At 36.5% G+C, this 21775-nt stretch overlaps 1 protein-coding gene across 2 annotated transcripts; it reads left to right on the plus strand.

Annotated features, from left to right (window-relative positions):
• The first annotated feature begins 5615 nt into the window (after positions 1 to 5615).
• LOC107827770 (DNA ligase 1-like) lies at positions 5616 to 9140 on the plus strand. 2 transcript variants are annotated; one of them, XM_016654970.2, is made up of 2 exons: positions 5616 to 5756; positions 7374 to 9140. In XM_016654970.2, the coding sequence occupies exon 2, from the start codon at positions 7463 to 7465 to the stop codon at positions 9005 to 9007; it is 1545 nt and encodes a 514-aa protein (XP_016510456.2). In that variant the 5' UTR covers positions 5616 to 5756; positions 7374 to 7462; the 3' UTR covers positions 9008 to 9140.
• Positions 9141 to 21775: the final 12635 nt, after the last annotated feature.

Genomic DNA, 21775 nt, shown 5'->3' on the forward strand with positions numbered 1-21775 from the left:
CAGTATCTATTTTTAATAGTAGTAATAAATTCTATCGTTTCTTTTCTTCAAACAAGGACTTCTATAGTTCTGTTTCTCACTTTCAAATTAGAAGTTTGAACTTAAAAGGGAGTTTACCAAACTAATTAAGATGTATTCATTTATTTTTTTGCTCATTAAACTAATTATTTTTCTTATATATTGTATCTTTTGTGGGTAATTGGCTATTTTTTCCTTTTCTTTTTTCTCCTTTCTGTTCTTTTTTTAAATCATACTATTTTTTATTTTATTATTTTCAAATAATCTGATTCCATACTCAATTTTGGCTCCTTTCTTTTATTTTATTTTTTCTCTTTTTCTTTCCTTTTGTTCATTTTCTTTATTTCTTCTTCCTTTAAACTAATTTAGCTCTTTTTGTCTTTTACTTTTTTTTTTATACATAATCTAATTACATTCACTTTTTTGCTCCTTTTCTTTATTCTTCTTTTTTATACAATAATAAAAAATAATTTATATAGTAAACATTTATTCACCTTCTTAATATAACTGATAGTATAATATACTATTTGTCTTTCTTTTTTTCTTTTTTTTCTTCTTTAAATCAAATATTAGAACTATACCTGTTTTCTCTTCTCTTTTTTTCATGTATATTCTTTTTTTCTTTATTTTTAAAAATGTATGTATTAGTGTAAATATTTCTAGCACATAGGATCCAAAATTATATATCATTATAATAAAATGGTGTATTAGTATAATAAAATGGCATATTAGTATTTAATGTCATTGTAAAATACTTGTCTCAATAGTATACCAAACAACAACAACAACAACAAATATATTTTATGTCTTCCGACACCTACTTCGTATATAGTGAATATTATTTTTCATGGAACTCCATCAAAAAATTCATTTAAGAAAATATTTGCAAGGAACTAGTTGAAAAATATTTTTTTTTAAAAGATTTATTTATTACGGTATACTGTTATATTATATTGTATATTATAACAATATAATATTACTATAACAATGACTTTAACTTTGCACAATAGCACCTAGAACAAATAGGATTCGAAGTATACTATTTACGGTATATTGTATACTATTGCAACATAGTGTTGCAGTATATGCATATTATTACAGTATATACTATAACAATATATTGTATACTATAATAGTATACTGTTGCAGTATAACTATATACTCCTATAGTATATTGTATACTGTAGCGGTATACTATTAGGTAACTGTGTTCTTCTTCGATTATTACAATATACCATTGCAGTATATTGCAAACTATAATAGTATATTGTTGCAGTATAGCTATATACTCCTACAACATATTGTATACCGTAGCGATATACTGTTGGGTAACTGCATTCTTCGATTTTCAGCTGAAAAATTATATCTCAATCACCTCAAATCAGCTCCAAATGCGATCAAATTTAAGTATGAGCTTCTATAAAGTACTTTAAACAATACAATATTTAATAACACCCACTTTGACTCAAACAAAAAATCTTCAAAAAAAAAATCAACAGCTTCAAGCCCAACAATGATGGATATTCAAATACACGTAAAAATTCAGATCCGGGAAGCTTACTCGAATGTACTGCAAGTTATATTTTATAGCACCCACATTGAATCAAACAATAAATCTTCAAAACAAAATTTCAAATTCAGGAGCTTCAAGCTCAACAATGGTGGGTCTTCACACACACACAAAAATATGATATGGGAAACTTAATATATAACTACAACAACACATGAGTTCAGAAATATAAATAAATACACAAAAAAAGAATATACTAATATAGAAAGAAGATTTTGGAGTGAAACTCATGTACAATAATATGAAAACTTGTCTTTTAGAATTTATATAGAAAATTGTATTGTTTAAGGGGTGAATGGATGGGTTCGTAATGGAATTTCATCATTTACTAAAAAGACTAAATTATGGATGTTTTTTGAAAGGGGAAATGAACGTTTGGGGTGTGGGACTCCGCTTGTTTAAAGAAATTGAAAAGGTAAAGGGGACTGGGTAGGTGGGTAAATAGTTTAGACCGTATAGGTAAGAAAAGTAAAATCTTTGAACTTGAATATTAAAGGATAAATAATTTGGGCTTAATAGGTATAAAGCTAGATTTTCCCCTTTTAAAAGCTAAAGCTAACAATAGCCCACTACGTTTGATGTTTCTCTTAGAATAGTCTTATGGGTGTTTGGTTACCGGGATTCTACCCAGGGGTTGTATAGATAAATCGATATAAATTTTATATCAAATTTTTGGTGTTATTTGTCCCACGTATAAAAGTATCAAAAAGATAACTGTACTCTCCAAACCTTTTATAAGTCACTCATATATAAGGTCAAAATTTGATAACAAAACTTTATCCTAACTTATCTAGCTTCAATCTAATACAAGGTATAGATTATACACTGCATATCTAATTTTTTATATATGAACCAAATCACTAGTACTAAATAATTAGAGGATTATTAATCTAAGCTAGCGTTTGGATATAGATTTGGTTTAAATTTGAAAAAAGAGTTTTTGAAGTTGTGTAGATTAATAATTTTTAGAAGTTGAAATTGTGTTTGGACATATATTTTATTTGAAAGAAAATTGAAGTTTTGTGAGCGGAAGAAAATATTTCACCAAAAAACTACCCTAAATAAGTTTTTAGGAACTTGAAAAAAAATTTCAACATTTTTTAAAAAAAACTGATCATATTCCATGAACAAATAATTTTTTTTTAAAAAAATAAGCCAAAATATATGGTCAAACGGGAGCTTAGTATTATAATCCTAAAATTATATAATCATTGCATAGCTTTAATCGCGAACCAAACAATCTCTTAAATACATAAGGTGAATGATGAAATATTAACATCCCTTATGGGTCGTTTGGTAAGAAGTATTAGGGGAAATAATACATGTATTAGCTTTAGTACTATTAATCTCTTGTTTGGCACTCTTAGTATTTTTCAACCTACACCTTGTTAAATACTATTTTTATACATAGCAAACTATGATATTACCAATGCCATATTTTTAAATATGGATAAGCATGTATAAAGATATAATTACTCTTTCAAAATCTTTTCCACAAATTTTAAGGTTATTTTTATAAACAAAGAATTTTTTATTAAAAAAAGTATGCAATGCATATTATTTTTAATGCACCGAACTAAATAATCGATAAATTACGTGAACATTTTTAATTTCAACATAACTAATCACATCATTATTAATTCCAAAACTATTAATACATTATATTCAGTACTATTCTTATACACTCTGCCAAACTACCCCTTAGAATTTTCAAAAGTTATAACCATATGTCCAATCCAACCAAATCCGTCTATTCTTTGAGAAAATTTTCTAAATTGTCTTTAAAGGGTTAGAGATAATTGCGAAGAAACTAATTTTCGTTCAAAGTGAAGAAAGTCATTATCCCTTTTTAGTAAAAATGCTGTCTCCATAAAGTATTTTTTAATAAGTCATTTGGTTGCACTAAGCTCTCGTTATGCGCGGTGTTTGGAAAAGGGTCGGATCACAAGGGGCTATTGTACGCAACCTTACCCTGTATTTTCTGTAAGAAACTGTTTTCACAACTTGAATCTGTGAACTCCTAGTCACATGACAATAATTTTATCACGGGAAAAGGCCCAAAATGACCTTGTGGTATTAGAAATGGATCAATTATAACCTCCGTTTAAACTTGAGTCCAAAAATGACATTGCCGTTATAGAATTAGTCTAATAATGCCCTTGTGTTATTCGAAATGGATCAATTATAACCCTTGTTTAAACTTGAGCCCACTAATGACCCTCCCATTAAAGAATGGGTCTAATAATGGTATTTCTCTCGGCCCACCAATGACCCTCCCATTAAAAAATGGGTCTAATAATGGTATTTCTCTCAGTTAGTAATGATTAGGTGTGTAAAATGGATATTTAAAAACCGACAAAACTGTGCCGAACCAATTTTTAGGTTTCTTTTAATAAAATCGTAGGTTTTTATATAAATCTATAATTGTACCGATAATTAGGGTAGATTTTTTATTTTATAAAAATAAACCGAAAAAATATCGAATCGTACCGAATAAATTTACATGTGAAAAATATATTTATACCATACCGAATAAATTTACATGTGAATATATGTTTCACATGTAAATATATCGGACCTATTATTAGACCCAGTATAAATATATGTTTCACATGTAAATTTATTCGGTACGGTTCGATATTTATATATTAAGTTTTAAAATGATAATGGGTTTAATATTTATAAAGAATGAGACGAATAAGAATGAGTCTAATATTTATATTTGTAAATAATAATGTATTAATATAAATAATGTACAAATTTTAATACATTATTATTTTTAAACTCAATATATAAATATATGTTTCACATGTAAATTTATTCGGTACGATTCGATATTTTTTCGGTTTATTTTTATAAAATAAAAAATCTACCCTAATTATCGGTACGATTATAGATTTATATAAAACCTACGGTTTATTAAAAGAAACTTAAAAATTGGTTGACATAGTTCTGTCGGTTTTTAAATATCCATTTTACACTCCTAATCATTACTAACCGAGAGAAATAGCAGTATTAGACTCATTCTTTAATGAGAGACTCATTGGTGGGCTCAAATTTAAACAAGGGTTATAATTGATCAATTTCGAATAATACGAGGGTATTATTAGACCCATTCTATAACAGCAAAGTTATTTTTGGATTCAAGTTTAAACGAATGTTATAATTGATCCATTTCTAATACCACAAGGTCATTTTTGGACATTTTTCCTTTTATCATTACGCCAAGGCTCCCCTTCTAATAACCAAATACCAAAAAAGTGACTTATTATTTGAAATACATTACCGTAATACCAAATACACCCTTAGAAACCATTGATTTTCGGATAAATAATGTGTAGTATACAATGAAAAAGGAATGCCTTTTCTAATAACAGGACTGTATGTGTTCCTCATAAGTCATAACCTCCCTTCTGTAAAGTAAAAGCTAGACTATCATGATACTTTTAGTCCAGCCAAATGAATGATTTTTCACATTATTTTGGATGAATATCTCATGAAAGTATTTTTAAGCCTATTTTTAATAATAGCTTAATAAATCAAATGTTATCATTCTAGTTGCTTGTATAACATTTATTTTGAAAAAAGAGGGAGTAATATAAGTTTCTTTCTTTTTTTATGAGTTGTTTATGATTTTGTAAAAGAAATAAAAATATATTTGAGAAAAAATTATAAAAGAAATAAAATGATACGACCAATAAGGAGAGTGACAGGATGGTAAAAATTTAATCATATGGATGTTTACATATTATATTTATTAGTAACATTACCTTGACGAGAGGGAGAATTTTCCATCTTTTAAGATAAAGTATTTTTTCTTTTAATGAGCTTTAGACAATTCAAAATTTAGTACTAAAATTTTAGTATGAAATGGATTAAAAAAAAAAGTGCAAAATGAAAGGAGCTTCGTGGTAGCTCGCAATCCCCTCTAACTCGAATCGATACACGGGTGCCACGCGTCCAACTCCACTTTACAAACCAAATATTCAATTCTCCGTGTTACGTTCGCCACGCGGTTATATAAACATATTCTGTCCTTTATCTTCAATTCTTGCTATAAATTCCCAACTTCTGGATTTGTTCTAATATCCACAACATATTTGTTCTTTTTCATACTTTATATAGAGCACAGAGTTTTCTTGGAGTTTTTTGTTTCTTACTGAAAAGGGTAAGTTATATTTCCTTGCTTATTTTTTATTTCCTCTGATTATCTCACCTGGGTGTTGCTAATATTGTGCAAAAGTTTATCTTTTTTGCTCTTTTAATTGATTTTCTTTCTTATTCCTCTCATTCTCGTAAACTCGTTTATTATTGATTAGTTATGTGGTATTGAGATCGCTATATGCAAATATATATTGGGGCTGCTTTATCAATCAATTTTGAGGATTCATTTTATAGTTTATGTGATGTTAATTTGGGGTTAATAAGTTTTATTGGAACCCCTCTAGAACTCCCGCTATGCGATTAAAGCATAAAATCTTTTTATCTCTGTATTGTTTATATTTTTATATCAGTATCACTTTCCTATTTCCATGCAAGAATTACCGATTTGATTGATTGTGGTCATCCAATAAGTTTCTGTATGCTCTATATCAATCTTGTTTGTGATTCACTTTTGATTATGTATTGTTAACCATGTCTGACTAATAACAATAATAACTGCGCCTCAATCATAAAATTTGAAAACAATAAAATCCCACTTCCTTTTTCTCTTTTCGTGAGAAAATTTGGATAGTTGTGGTTGTATTATGTATTTATCATAAATTGACTAGTTTTACACTTGCTATCGACTTACTGCAACTCTCTTCCTTTATACAGCCAGCAATGTTAGCAAGCTCACACATTCCAAATTTGTTGTTGTGGTCCTGTTGATTAGAATAATAAGGGAATCTAGGTTGTGATTGACTCTATTAAAATTGGATTAGAGACAACTCTGCAGTTATCTCCAATTACCAGTGTGATATCTCTTGGAACCTTATAGTTGATAGTATGAGTTTTCTGCATCTGAATTAGGAGCTAGATTGGTCAACAGATATATTATGTGGTGAATCACTCTAGTGTGATACGAAAAGAACGAAAGAGAAGAAAACTGTAGTGAAGTGAGGCTTATAAAGAACAAGAAATGCTGAAAATCAGTTACAAGCTGAAACAATAATGTGGCATGGGATATAGAGGCGCAGGAAAAGGATATAAGAAAATGTTTCTTTGAATGATATTTTTGGAATCAGGTTTACATAATACTGATGGTTCTTTTCTTCTCTGGGTATGTGTAAGTTACAGCTAGTTAATCCATATTGCCTCTTTACCATATTTTCATATGGTCGACTTCCCTTTGATATTTAGCTTTTAATTTATATCGTGTTACAACTGATAATGACTCTGTTGCTTACCATGTGATTCATATGGTAATACCAGAACAAAACTGCCAATGAATCTGCTGAACAAAACTGCCTTGTGAGAGACAACTTTGTGGTTCATTAGGTTCTAATTGCCTAGTGCCTACTCGACGTTAATCCGGATTAGTTGGGCGTGGTTTAGATACCGGATGTCTAAAAAAGAAAGAAAAAACTGCCTAGTGCCAGTCGACCAAATACGTAGTCATTTAGTTATCCTTGTTCTTTGCAACCTGTGAAAACATTATTTGTCCTTCATTGGTTTGAGAAAAATCTTAAGTTGTTTGCCAGTCTTTTTACCATTATTGTTATTTTCTTGTCTACCTAGTGCTTTCATTACACATGAGAATTATAGACTAATTGTTTTCTTAATTTTTTCATCTCCTTCTCAGATACCTTGGAGAAATTAAAGGCACATTGACGTGCGGACAATTTTAGATAGGAAGGCAAAACTGTTGTTGTTGCCAGGGGAGAAGTAAAGATGGAAAAGGAAAAGAAGATAGACATGGAAGAAAAGCATGAAAAGGAATTGAAGGAGAAAGAGAAAAAGGATAAAGTAAAAAATACGGGGAGCGAAGAGGAGTCGGAGGAAACAGAGGACGAGAAAGATGGTGCAACAAAAAATGTAAAAGAAAAGAAATACAAGAAGGAAAAGAAAGAGAAAAAGGATAAAGAAAAGAAAGACAAGAGTAAAGAGGAGGAGTCGGAGGAAGAAACCGAGGAAGAGAAGGATGATGGAAAAGGGAAGAAGGATAAAAAGAAGAAACATAAGACAGATATGAAAGAGAAAAAGGATAAAGAGATGAAAGACAAGAGCAAACATGAGTCAGAAAAAGAAGACAGCAAAGAAATAGAGGAAGAGAAGGATGACGGAGAAGGGGAGAAGAAAGATAAAGAGAAGAAACTCAAGAAGGGAAAGAAAGACAGAAAGGAAAAAGAGAAGAAAGACAAGAGCATAGAGGAGTCGAAGGAAGAAAAGGATGATGATAAAGGGGAGAAGAAGGATAAAGAGCAGAAAGACAAGAAGGAGAAAAAGAACAAGGAAGAGAAAGGCAAGAGCAAAGGGGAATCAGAAGAAGAAACCGAGGAAGAGAAGGATGATGAAAAAGGGAAAAACAAGGAATCGGATGAAGAAGACGAGAGACAGACAGAGGAAGAGGAGAATGATGAAAAAGGGGTGAAGAAGGATAAGGAGAAGAAAAACAAGGAAAAGAAAGAGAAAAAGGACAACGAAAAGAAAGATAAGAGCAAAGAGGAAACGGAGGAAGAGAAGGATGATGAAAAAGGAGAGAAGAAGGATAAAGAGAAGAAATGCAAGAAGAATAAGAAAGAGAAAAAGGATAAAGAAACGAAAGACAAGAGCAAAGAGGTGTCGGATGAAGAGGAAGAGAAAGATGACGAAGAAGGGGAGAAGAAGGATAAAAAAAAGAAACACAATAAGGATAAGAAAGAAACAAAGGATAAAGAAAAGAAATACAAGAGCAAAGAGGAGTCAGAAGAAGAAGATAAGAAAGAAACGGAGGAAGAGAAGGATGATGATGAAGAGGGTCAGAAGAAGGAAAAAGAGAAGAAAAACAAGAAGGATAAAAAAGAGAAAAAGGATAAAGAAAAGAAAGTCAAGAGCAAAGAGGAGTCAGATGAAGAAGACAAGCAAGACAAGGTGAATGAGGTTGAAGTCGCCACAAGAGAGATAAAAATTGAGGATGACAAGAAAATATCGGACGGTGAAGCAGACGAGAAAGGTAAAAGGAAGGAGAAAGGAAAAGACAGTAAAGATGAGAAACAAAAGGATGCAAAAAAGGACAAAGCTGAGAAGACGAGAAAACTTGAGGACAAGTATAAAAGCAACGGTAAGTTGAAATCCAAGTTGGAGAAGATCAATGCCAAACTGGAAGCTCTTCAGCAGAAAAAAGCGGACATCATGAAGACAATAAAAGAAGCCGAGGATAAAAACTTAGCCGTGGTTGAGAGTCCTAAAGAGGCAGACCTGAAGGCACACGATGGAGTAATGACGAACAGTGAGTAGTATATTTTTCAGAATAATGTTAGATGTTCTTATACTGTCGTTGTGTATACCTTTCCCTTCCACTGTCATTTAGAAATGTATTATCTTTGTCTTAATTAAGTTAAAGTAATAGAGATGATATACTTGCATTTAAGTTTCATAAATTTTGACATTTTGCAATTCAACAACAACAACCCAGTATAATCCCACTAGTGGGGTCTGGGGAGGGTAGTGTGTACGCAGACCTTACCCTTACCCCTACCCTGGGGTGGAGAGGCTGTTTCCGATAGACCCTCGGCTCCCTCCCTCCAAGAATTCCCCACCTTGCTCTTGGGGTGGCTCCCCACATTTTGCAATTCATCTTTCTTAAAAAAAATTCACTTCCTTATTCTGTCTTGCTTTGTGCTCACCTTAGTGTAAAGTTGTTAACATGGTTCAGGCCCACTGCATCTACAAAACTAAACAAGTAAAGTGTTGATGAGTCCGGAAATATCTGTATCTCATTCTCTAGGTAAAGCACTAAAATTTAAAATGAAAATTAGTGAGTGAGGTTCAAGAAGGTTTGATCTTCAGCTGCCAAAGGAATGTTTTTTGTGAGGTTTTTAAGTGAACAAGTAAAATATTGGAGTTGCTGAGCATGGCAAACAATTTGAAGGGCAAACTAAAGGTGTGTAATTATCTGCAGCAATACAGTATGTCAAGACTTTTACTGCTCAAAAGAAAAATAATTAGGGTCCAGCAGAAAGGGACCATTAAACAATGGCTCACAAGTCATGACTGGAAAACATAACAACACTGTCTTCTAGCTGCAAGAGAACGACTGGAAATTTCTTTTGATCAAATGACCTCAGGAAAACAATGCTAAAATGGATTAGGCTACTTGGACATTAGATTCTTTTTGTTGCAAAGCATCAGTCATGTAACATAGGACACTTACTGATATTTAATAGTAGCTTTTTCTTCTCTCAATCAGTGAAATCTCTTCTTCTCTCATTTGGGGGGGGGAGCTTTTTGCTTCTTAGGCATAGTAATGTTTGTTATGCAATGCCATTTGTCTTATATAGGCATAGAATTCCGTAGAATCTATTTGTAAGAAGATGTCGATGGTTATAAATATGCATGCATGTCTGTATTGACAAGTACCGTGGATATTATCTTTTAGAAAATAGTTAGTCCATTAAATATTGATGATTTAGATAATTAACAAATGATTTGCGTATTATCCAAATGATTTACGTATTTTATCAAGAGAAAAAGGTCAAATTTTCTCTTGTAATATCCGATACTGATCGACTTTGCCATCCATTAGAGTTTTGGGATAATATTACCCCTGCTATTGGGAAAAAGTCTCGTCTTTGCCCTTGATCCCTAATGGAGTTGGGTTTTTCTCGTAGAATTTGAACATGTGGAGTCTACTCATTTCATAAATAAGAAAATTTTCAATGAATGGGTGCACTGATTTTTTTCAATATAAAGCACTACAGAACCGCCTAAAATTCATTATCTGTCCGATTTCGCAAGTTATTCTTGAAGAAAGTTTTTTAAGAAGAAAATAAGTGGTTGCTATAAGGTTTCTTTCGTCTTATTTTTAGCAATAGGTCTCTTGAAGAAAAAAGGAAATTAGAAGGAAACAAAGTGGTTGCTATAAGGTCTTTTTCGTAAATTTTCTTGATCGTCCAAGAACATTAGATATATACTCTTTCTAAAGTTTTGTTTAAGACTTTGGTTAATTTCAGCACTTATAACAAGATATGTTTATTCCAATTTAATGACCCAACACCAATCGAACAATGGAATAGTGTTAGAAATCGAGTGTCTAGTTTAGGGATCTTTACACGAATAACGGGTTGGATTTAACATTTATTTTTTATAGGGTACAATACTGGAAAATGGCAGAATTCCGACTGCCAAAACGGTCGAAAATCACGAATTTCCGACTACTTTCCGATCAAAATTGGTCGGTCGGAAAATAATTTCCGACCGAATCCGTCGGTGATTTCCGACCAAAGTAATCGGAACGTTCAAAAGATCAGACGACCAAATATTTTCAAATTTCCGACCAAAGTGGTCGAAATTTACCGACCGAATCAGTCGTAATAATATAAATAAAAATAATTATTTATTTAAAATTAAATAATATAAATATATAATTTCCGATCGAATTGGTTGGAGATTAATAATTAAAAAATATATTTTATTTAATTTTTGACGGAATCAGTCGAAAACCTTTAAATATTAATTTTTTTAAAAAATTTCCGACCGAATCGGTCGGAAATCTAGGAATTTTTGGCAAAATTTGGGTAGCTGTTCGACTGTTTCCGTCGGAAATCAGTCGGAATTTTCTGTAAAACGGGGCAGCATTCTGCCCAATTTTGAGCTACACCACATGTCAAACTATTACAATACAATAACGCTAACAACCAATCAACTATTAACACAATCTAAACCAACAATACCAACCATTAACACAATCTAAACCAACAGTACCAACCACTAACACAGTCTAAACCAACAATACCAACCACTAACACAACCTAAACCACCAATACCAACCATTAAACTTAACAATTTTGGGCATAAAAACATCCAAATAGTGTCACGACCCAATTTCACCTATAGGTCGTGATGACGCCCAATACTACAGCTAGGCAAGCCAACTAATAAGTCAAACATACATTGGTTAAACTTTTATTCCAAGAAGATAATAAAATACCAATTTCTACCAATGTGTATGCCAAGACCCGGTGTCACAAGTGCATGAGCATCTAGTAGATTATACAAAACTCCAAATACTGTCTGAAATAAAATAGACAGAATATAAATATCAGAAGAGACACTGATAGCTGCAGAACGACTCAGAAAGACAGCTCACCACTATGCCTCGGGATGACGTGGGTATGTGATGATAGGTCCTCCACTAGTACCTGTCTCAGATCCTGCACAAAAAGTGCAGCAAGTGTAGTATGAGTACGTAAACAACGTGTACCCAGTAAGTATCAAGCCTAATCTCGAAGTGGTAGAGACGAGATGACCGACTTTGACACTCACTATAGGTCAATAATAATTGAAATAAAATTAGGATATTTAAATCAGCATGATTTACAGAATTTACAATAATTTATTTAATCAGCGAAAATAATCAAATTCCTTCAAATGTAACAATTCTCAATATATTAATTAAATTCCTTCAATTCAAATAAATTCTAATTTATCAATTAAATCTCATTTACAAGAGTAACAATTAATTTCTTAACAAGCAAGAATAATAATTCATTAAATTCCGAAGATTTTTCAATTTACTAATTAGCTTCACAAGCTGAAATAAATTATTAAAGCATGGACCTCGGTCATGGCCTCGAGCCATACCTTCGATCATGCCCTCGAGCCTTGCCTTCGATCGCGGCTTCGATCACAGGCTCGAGCCTGGACCTCGGTCATGGCCTTGATCAGGGTATCGAGGTTGAGCCTTCGATCATAGCCTCAATCATGGCATCGAGCTTGAGCCTTCGATTGTGACCCTCGATCTTGGGTCTCGATCCTGGCCCTCGAGCCTTGCCTTCGATCATGGCCCTCGAGCCTTGCCTTCGATCATGGCCCTCGAGCTGGACCTTCGATCATGGCTTCGATACACTAGCTCAAGCCTGTACCTCGTCAACCCTGGGCTCGATATTTGGCTCGATATCTGGGCTCGATCACAGCCCAGAATGTCCAACAGAAGAGGAAAATTTGCAGCAGCTTTTTAACTCAAATATTTGATCCGTTAACCATCCGAAACTCACCCGAGGCCCTCGGGACCTCAACCAAATATACCAACAAGTCCTAAAACATCATACGAACTTAGTCGAACCTCTAAATCACATCAAACAACGCTAAAACCATGAATCATATCCCAATTCAAGCTTAATGAAACTAAGAGTTTTCAACTTCTACATTCAATGCCGGAACCTACCAAATCAACTCCGATTGACCTCAAATTTTACACACAAGTCATAGATTACATAACGGAGCTATGAAAATTTTCAGAACTGGATTCCGACTCCGGTATCAAAAAGTCAACTCATCGGTCAAACTTCCAAATTTAAGTTCTTGTTTTTAGCCATTTCATGCCTAATTTAACTACGGACTTCCAAATAAAATTTCGAACACGCTCCTAAGTCCAAAATCACCATACAGAGCTGTTGGAATTATCAAAATTCTATTCCGGGGTCGTTTTTTTAAAATGTTGACCGAAGTCAAACTTAGCACTTTAAGGTCAACTTAAGAAACCAAGTGTTCTGGTTTCACCCCAAACACTTCCAAATCCTGAACCAACCATCCCCGCAAGTCATAAATCATTACAAGCACCTACAAAAAGTTTTATTTTAGGGAACGGGGTTCTAAAAGTTAAAATGACCGATTGGGTCATTATATTCTCCACCTCTTAAACAAACGTTCGTCCTCGAACGGGTTTAGAATTGTACTTGGAGTGCTGAATAAGTGTGGATATCTGCTCCGCATATCTTCCTCGGCCTCCCAAGTCGCTTCCTCGACTGGTTGGCCCCTCCACTGGACTTTTACTGCAGAAATCCTCTTGGACCTCAACTGGCGAACCTGTTTATCAACAATGGTAATTGGCTCCTCTTCATAACCCAAGCTATTATCTAGCTGAACTGTACTGAATTCTAACATATGTGATAGGTCGACATGATACTTCCGGAGCATAGATACGTGAAAAACCGGATGAACTCCCGATAGGCTGGGAGGCAATGCAAGCTTATAAGCAACCTCCCCAACTCGTTTCAACACTTCAAATGGGCCTATAAATCTTGGGCTCAACTTGCCCTTCTTCCCGAATCTCAAAATTCCCTTCATCGGCGAAACCTTCAAGAGAACTTTTTCACCTACCATAAATGATATATCACGCGCTTTCTGATCCGCGTAACTCTTTTGTCTGGACTGTACTGTACGAAGTCGCTCCTGAATCAACTTTACCTTTTCCAAGGCATCCCTTACCAAATCAGTACCATATAACTTAGCCTCACCTGGGTCAAACCATCCGATAGGTGAACGACATCGCCGACCATATAAAGCCTCAAATGGATCCATCTCGATGCTGGATTGGTAATTGTTATTATAAGCAAACTCGGCCAAAGGAGGAAATGATCCCACTGACCTCCAAAGTCAATCACACATGCCCTGAGCATATCCTCCAAAATCTGAATTGTCCTCTCTGACTGTCCATCGGTCTGCGGATGAAAGGCTGTGATGAGCTCTACATGGGTCCCCAACTCACTCTGTACTGCTCTCTAGAAATGTGAAGTAAACTAAGGACCTCTATCTGATATGATGGAAATTGGCACACCGTGCAACCGAACTATCTCCTGAATATAAATCTGAGCCAACCTCTCTGAAGTATATGTAGTCACAATAGGAATAAAATGTGCCGACTTAGTCAACCTGTCAACAATCACCCAAACTGCATCAAATTTCCTCAAGGTCCGCGGCAACCCAACTACAAAATCCATAGTAATTCGTTCCCATTTCCACTCTGGTATGGTCGTCTACTGAAGTAGGCCACCTGGCCTCTGGTGCCCATATTTAACTTGCTAGCAATTTAGACACCGAGCTACATAATCAACTATGTCCTTTTTCATTCGTCTCCACCAATAATGTTGTCTCAAGTCACGATACATCTTCGTAGCACCTGGATAAATAGAATATCGAGAACTGTGTGCCTCCTCTAGGATCTTTTTCCTCAGTTCATCCACATTAGGAACACACAGACGATCCTGGAGTCGTAGAACACCATCTGCACCAATAGTGACTTCCTTGGCACCACCTCGTAGTACCGTTTCACGAAGAACCACCAGGTGTGGGTCATCATACTGGCGAGCCTTGATCTGTTCAAATAGTGAAAACCGGGCCACAACACATGCAAGAACTCGGCTGGGCTCTGAAATATCCAGCCTCACAAGTCTGTTAGCCAAAGACTGAATATCTGAGGCTAATGGCCTTTCCTCTGCTGAAATGAAAGCCAAACTACCCATACTCTCCGCCTTTCTGCTCAAGGCATCTGCAACCACATTTGCTTTGTCCGGATGATACAGTATAGTAATATCATAATCTTTTAGTAACTCCAGCCATCTACGCTGCCTCAAATTTAGATCCCTCTGCTTGAACAAATGCTGCAAACTGCGATGATCAGTGTAAACTTCACAAGACACCCCATAAAGATAATGCCTCCAAATCTTAAGAGCGTGAACAATCGTAGCTAACTCCAAATCATGTACCGGATAATTCTTTTCATGGGGCTTCAGATGACGTGAAGCATATGCAATAACTTGCCCTTCCTGCATCAATACACAACCCAAGCCAACGCGCGAAGCGTCGCAATACACTGTATACATCCCCGAACCGGAAGGCAACACTAACACTGGTGCTGTAGTCAATGATGTCTTGAGCTTCTGAAAGCTCACCTCACAATCATCGGACCATCGGAATGGAGCACCCTTCTGGGTTAATTTGGTCAAAGGTGCTGCAATAGATGAAAAACCTTTCACGAACCGACGATAATAACCTGCCAAACCCAGAAAACTCCCGATCTCCATTGCCGAAGTGGGACGATGCCAATTCTGAACTGCCTCAATCGTTTTGGGATCAACTTTAATACCTTCGCCCGATATGATATGTCCCAAAAATGCTACAGATTCAAGCCAGAACTCACATTTAGAGAACTTAGCATATAGCTTTTGTTCCCGCAATGTCTGAAGCACTAATCTCATTTTCTGCTCATGTTCCTCCTTATTGCGCGAATAGATTAATATGTCATCAATGAAGACAATGATAAACAAATCAATATATGGCATGAATACCCTGTTCATCAGATCCATAAACGTTGCCAGGGCATTAGTTAAACCAAAAGACATTACCAGAAACTCATAATGACCATATCTAGTACGAAAAGCAGTCTTCGGAATATCCGAATCCTGAATCTTCAACTGATGGTACCCCGACCTCAAATCGATCTTAGAGAATACCCTAGCACCCTGCAACTGGTCAAATAGATCATTAATACGCGGCAACGGGTACTTGTTCTTAATAGTGACTTTGTTCAATTGGCGATAATCAATACACATCCGTATTGTTCCATCTTTCTTTTTCACAAATAATACCGGTTCACCCCAAGGCGATACACTCGGTCTGACAAACCCTTTGGCTAGTAACTCTTCAAGCTATTCTTTCAATTCTTTCGGAGCCATGCGATACGGTGGGATAGATATAGGCTGGGTATCTGAAGCCAAGTCAATACAGAAATCAATATCACGATCAGGTGGCATACCTGGAAGATCTGACGGGAATACATCGGGGAACTCCCGAACTACAGGCACTGAATCAATAGCCGGAGTCTCTACAATAATATCCCAAACATAGGCTAGATAAGCCAAACAACCCTTCTCAACCATGTGTTGAGCCTTAATAAAAGAAATAACTCGATTAAATGAACTAACATGCGAACCCTTCCACTCCAGCTTAAGCAATGCTGGAATAGCCAAGGTAACAGTCTTGGCATGATAATCTAGAATAGCATGATATGGAGATAACCAGTCCATACCCAGAATAATTTCAAAATCGATCATCTCAAGCAACAGGAGATCTGCTCTAGTTTCATAACCACAGAATATAATAATACATGACCGGTAGATCCGGTTCACGACAACAGAATCGCCCACAGGAGTGGACACATAAACAGGAGTACTCAAGGACTCACGAGAAACACCCAGGAATGGAGCAAATAGAGATGACACATATGAATACATAGATCCTGGATCAAATAATACTGAGGCATCTTTGCCACAAACAGAAATAATACCTGTAATCACGGCATCTGAGGCCTCTGCATCTGGTCTAGCCGGAAAAGCATAGAACCGAGATGGAGCGCCAACTGTCTGGCCTCCGCCTGGCTGACCTCTACTTCTAGGACGGCCCCTACCCACCTGTCCTCCACCTCTGGGTGGTCGGACTACTGGTAGAGCAACTGGTCCGGTAAGCATAGGCTGCTGACCCTGCTGTACTGGTCTACCCCGAAGCCTGGGGCAAAACATCCGCATGTGACTGGGATCCCCGCACTCGTAACAACTCTTCGGTACGATGGGCTGCTGACTAAGTGTCTGGCCCTAGGGACCTAAATACCCACTGGGAGGATCCTGAATAGCTGGTGGGCGGTAAGAACTCTCTGGGATAACACTAAGATAAGGTCGCACTGGAGCACCTCGAGGAGGTGGTGGTGCTGGATATGGGGGTCTGCTGGACTGTCCCCTCACGAACTGACCTCTGCCCCCGGACGGAGCACCTCTGAACTTCTCCAGAGTACCTGAACCGCTTATCTCTCATAATCTGCTCACGGCTCCGCTGACGTACACCCTCAATCCTCTGGGCTATCTCCACAACTCGCTCATAAGAAGTACCCATCTCAACCTCTCGAGCCATAGTGTCCTGAATACCAGTATGTAAACCGGCTACAAACCTTCGCACTCTCTCCGCCTCAGTAGGGAGTATCATTAGTGCATGGCGAGATAATTCAGAAAACCTCGCCTCATAATCAGTCACTGACATCTGACCCTGCTGGAGCTGCTCAAACTGAAATCGCAACTCTTCCCTCTGGGAGGGTGGAATATACCTGTCCAAAAAGATACGGGTGAACCTGTCCCAAGTCATGGGAGAATTTGCTGGTCTGCCAAGAGCATAAGACTGCCACCATCCACGGGCTCTACCCTCTAGCTGAAAGGTAGCGAAATCAACCCCATGGGATTCCAATATCCTCATGTTGTATAGTCTATCCTTACAACGATCAATGAAATCCTGTGGATCCTCATGTCGCTCACCCCCGAAGACAGGAGGATGTTGTCTAGTCCATCTGTCCAATTGTTTCTGAGGATCGGCGGCTACAGCTGGCCTGGGCTCAGGTGTAGCTGATGCCACTGGCTGGACTCCACCCACGGGTAGTGCACCCTGGGTTTGATATACAGCAGCTGCCTGTCCATGAGCCTGCGCAGTAGGGGTCTGTGCTCCCCCGCCCGCCTGAGATGTGGCTGGGTCTGCCGGAAATAAACCGGCTTGAGTCATATTGTCCATGAATCGCAGCATACGACCTATGAAATCTTGAAATCCCGGTGCAGATGTGAAGTCCACCGGAGTTGGCTCTGCCACAGGCACCTCACCCTGCTCCTCAATAATGGGATTTTCTGCTGGATTCACTGGCGACATAACCGGAATAGTCCTAGGACGTCCTCGCCCTCTACCACGGGCTGGAGCCCTCCCTCGGCCTCTAGCAACTGGGGGAGTAGCTCTTCCCTGGTCTGGAATCTCATTAGAGCGTGTTCTCACCATCTGTGAGAGAATAAGAGAAAGATATTTAGTACTACATCAATTGCACGATGGAATATGAAGAAAGGTAGTTTCCTAACACCATATAGCCTCTCGAAGATAAGTACAGACGTCTCCGTACCAATCCGCAAGACTCTATTAGGTCTGCTCATAACTTGTAAGACCTACGTGAACCTAGTGCTCTGATACCATATTGTCACGACCCAATTTTACCTATAGGTCGTGATGGCGCCCAACACTACAGCTAGGCAAGCCAACTAATAAGTCAAACATACATTGGTTAAACTTTTATTCCAAGAAGATAATAAAATACCAATTTCTACCAATGTGTATGCCAAGACCTGGTGTCACAAGTGCATGAGCATCTAGTAGATTATACAAAACTCCAAATACTGTCTGAAATAAAATAGACAGAATATAAATATCAGAAGAGACACTGGTAGCTGCAGAACGGCTCAGAAAGGTAGCTCACCACTATGCCTCGGGATGACGTGGGTATGTGATGATAGGTCCTCCACTAGTACCTGTCTCAGATCCTGCACAAAAAGTACAGCAAGTGTAGTATGAGTGCGTAAACAACGTGTATCCAGTAAGTATCAAGCCTAATCTCGAAGTGGTAGAGACGAGATGGCCGACTTTGACACTCACTATAGGTCAATAATAATTGAAATAAAACTAGGATATTTAAATCAGCATGATTTACAGAATTTACAATAATTTATTTAATCAGCGAAAATAATCAAATTCCTTCAAATGTATAAATTCTCAATATATTAATTAAATTCCTTCAATTCAAATAAATTCCAATTTATCAATTAAATCTCATTTACAGGAGTAACAATTAATTCCTTAACAAGCAAGAAAAATAATTCATTAAATTCCGAAGATTTTCCAATTTACTAATTAGCTTCACAAACTGAAATAAATTATTAAAGCATAGTGTAATTATTATTATTATTAAGCACGATTTCTGCCGAGGACGTACGGCCCGATCCAGAGTGTCGTGTACACTGCCGAGGGACGTGCGGCGCGATCCATAGATGCATCTATCCTGTCGAGGCGTTCGGCCCGCTCCACAAGAAAGGAGGACATTTTCTTATGTGCCTCCGGAAGGAGAGTATATTCATTATAAGATGAATTTGGGAGGAGAACAATTTCTTTTAACAATTAATTGATTTAAACAGACAATCAAGCCTATGAGATTTCCATCCTTTAATATCTTTATCTAACAATTCACAATATATTCATATAGATATCAATTAATATAAATAAATCAAAGAATACAATTTACACAAGTAAGGCATGCTTTGAGTCCTAAACTACCCGCACTTTAGTATTAATAGTAGCTACGCACAGACTCTCGTCACCACGTGCGAACGTAGCCCCCCACAATTAGCAACAATTATTTAATTTTAATCACCTATGAGGTAATTTCCCCCTCACAAGATTAGACAAGAGACTTACCTCGTCTTGCTCCAATTTAATCCACAATTTTGCCTTTTCCACGATTATCCAACTCTGTCTGGCTCGAATCTAGCCAAAATAATTCGATACAATCACTAAAAATTATATGAAATAAATTCTATAAGGAAATACTACATTTTTAATAAAAATCCCAAAATTAATTAAAGATTCGCCCGCGGGGCTCACATCTCGGAATCCGGCGAAAGTTATGAAATCCGACAACCCATTCAATTACGAGTCCAACCATACCAGTTTCACTCAATTCCGACTCCGAATCGATACCGAAATCTTTCTAAATCTCAAATCTCAAAACATTAATTAAATCGTGAAAACAATGATACACTTGTATATGTAGACCAAATCCGTGTTAGAATCACTTACCCCAATGTTTTTCCCTTGAAAATCTGCCAAAAGTCGTCTCTACTCAAGCTCAAGTTCGTCAAAAATGGCAAATGGGACGAATGCCCTCTTTTTATAAAATTGCCGAGCAGCCTTCGGAACTGGGCCTCGATCGCGGCATCGAACATGTGCCTTCGATCAGGGCATCGAGGGTTGGGCCTCGATCCTAGCCCTCGAGCCATACCTTCGATCATGCCCTCGAGCCTTGCCTTCGATCGCGGCTTCGATCACAGGCTCGAGCCTGGACCTCGGTCATGGCCTCGATCCGGGTATCGAGGTTGAGCCTTCGATCATAGCCTCAATCATGGCATCGAGCTTGAGCCTTCGATTGTGACCCTCGATCTTGGGTCTCGATCTTGGCCCTAGAGCCTTGCCTTCGATCATGGCCCTCGAGCTGGACCTTCGATCATGGCTTCGATACACTAGCTCAAGCCTGTACCTCGTCAACCCTAGGCTCGATATCTGGGATCGATCACAGCCCAGGATGTCCAACAGAAGAGGAAAAATTGCACCAGCTTTTTAACTCAAATTTTTGATCCGTTAACCATCCGAAACTCACCAGAGGCCCTCGGGACCTCAACCAAATATACCAACAAGTCCTAAAACATCATACGAACTTAGTCGAACCTCTAAATCACATCAAACAACGCTAAAACCATGAATCATATCCCAATTCAAGCTTAATGAAACTAAGAGTTTTCAACTTCTACATTCAATGCCGGAACCTATCAAATCAACTCCGATTGACCTAAAATTTTACACACAAGTCATAGATTATATAACGGAGCTATAAAAATTTTCAGAACTGGATTCCAACTCCGGTATGAAAAAGTCAACTCATCGGTCAAATTTCCAAACTTAAGTTCTTGTTTTTAGCCATTTCATGCCTAATTTAACTACGGACTTCCAAATAAAATTCCGAACATGCTCCTAAGTCTAAAATCACCATACGGAGCTGTTGGAATCATCAAAATTTTATTCCGGGGTCGTTTTCTCAAAATATTGACCGAAGTCAAACTTAGCACTTTAAGGCCAACTTAAGAAACCAAGTGTTCTGGTTTCACCCAAAACACTTCCAAATCCCGAACCAATCATCCCCGCAAGTCATAAATTATTACAAGCACCTACAGGAAGTTTTATTTTAGGGAACGGGATTCTAAAAGTTAAAATGACCGGTTGGGTCATTACAAATAGTAGCCCACATTCAAGTTTAAAAACAAATTAATAATTAAATATAATAATTAAATTTGAATTAATTTAATATTTTATTTTTTAAATTAATAGTTTTTAACACTCGAAGTCTCACATTAATCCCTATTCTAAATAATATAAGTCTTTAAATATAATAATTAAATTTGAATAGCTTCTTAAATGTTTATATAATCCAAATTAACTAATGATTTCTCAAACAAAAGAAATAGTTGTAATTAAAAATTATTTAAACTATTTAAACATATAAAAATTAAAGAATTCTAATAGAATATAAAAATTAAGGCATTTAATTTAAAGAGCATAATTGTTTAATATAAAGTAAAATGAATTCAAATATTTGGGATCTACAAT

This window comes from Nicotiana tabacum, chromosome 24 (assembly GCF_000715075.1).
Source record: "Nicotiana tabacum cultivar K326 chromosome 24, ASM71507v2, whole genome shotgun sequence".
NCBI classification, from domain to species: Eukaryota; Viridiplantae; Streptophyta; class Magnoliopsida; order Solanales; family Solanaceae; genus Nicotiana; species Nicotiana tabacum.

Coding starts and splice junctions, on each gene's coding strand:
- LOC107827770 (XM_016654970.2), top strand. CDS start 7,463: ATGGAAAAGGAAAAGAAGATAGACATGGAAGAAAAGCATGAAAAGGAA.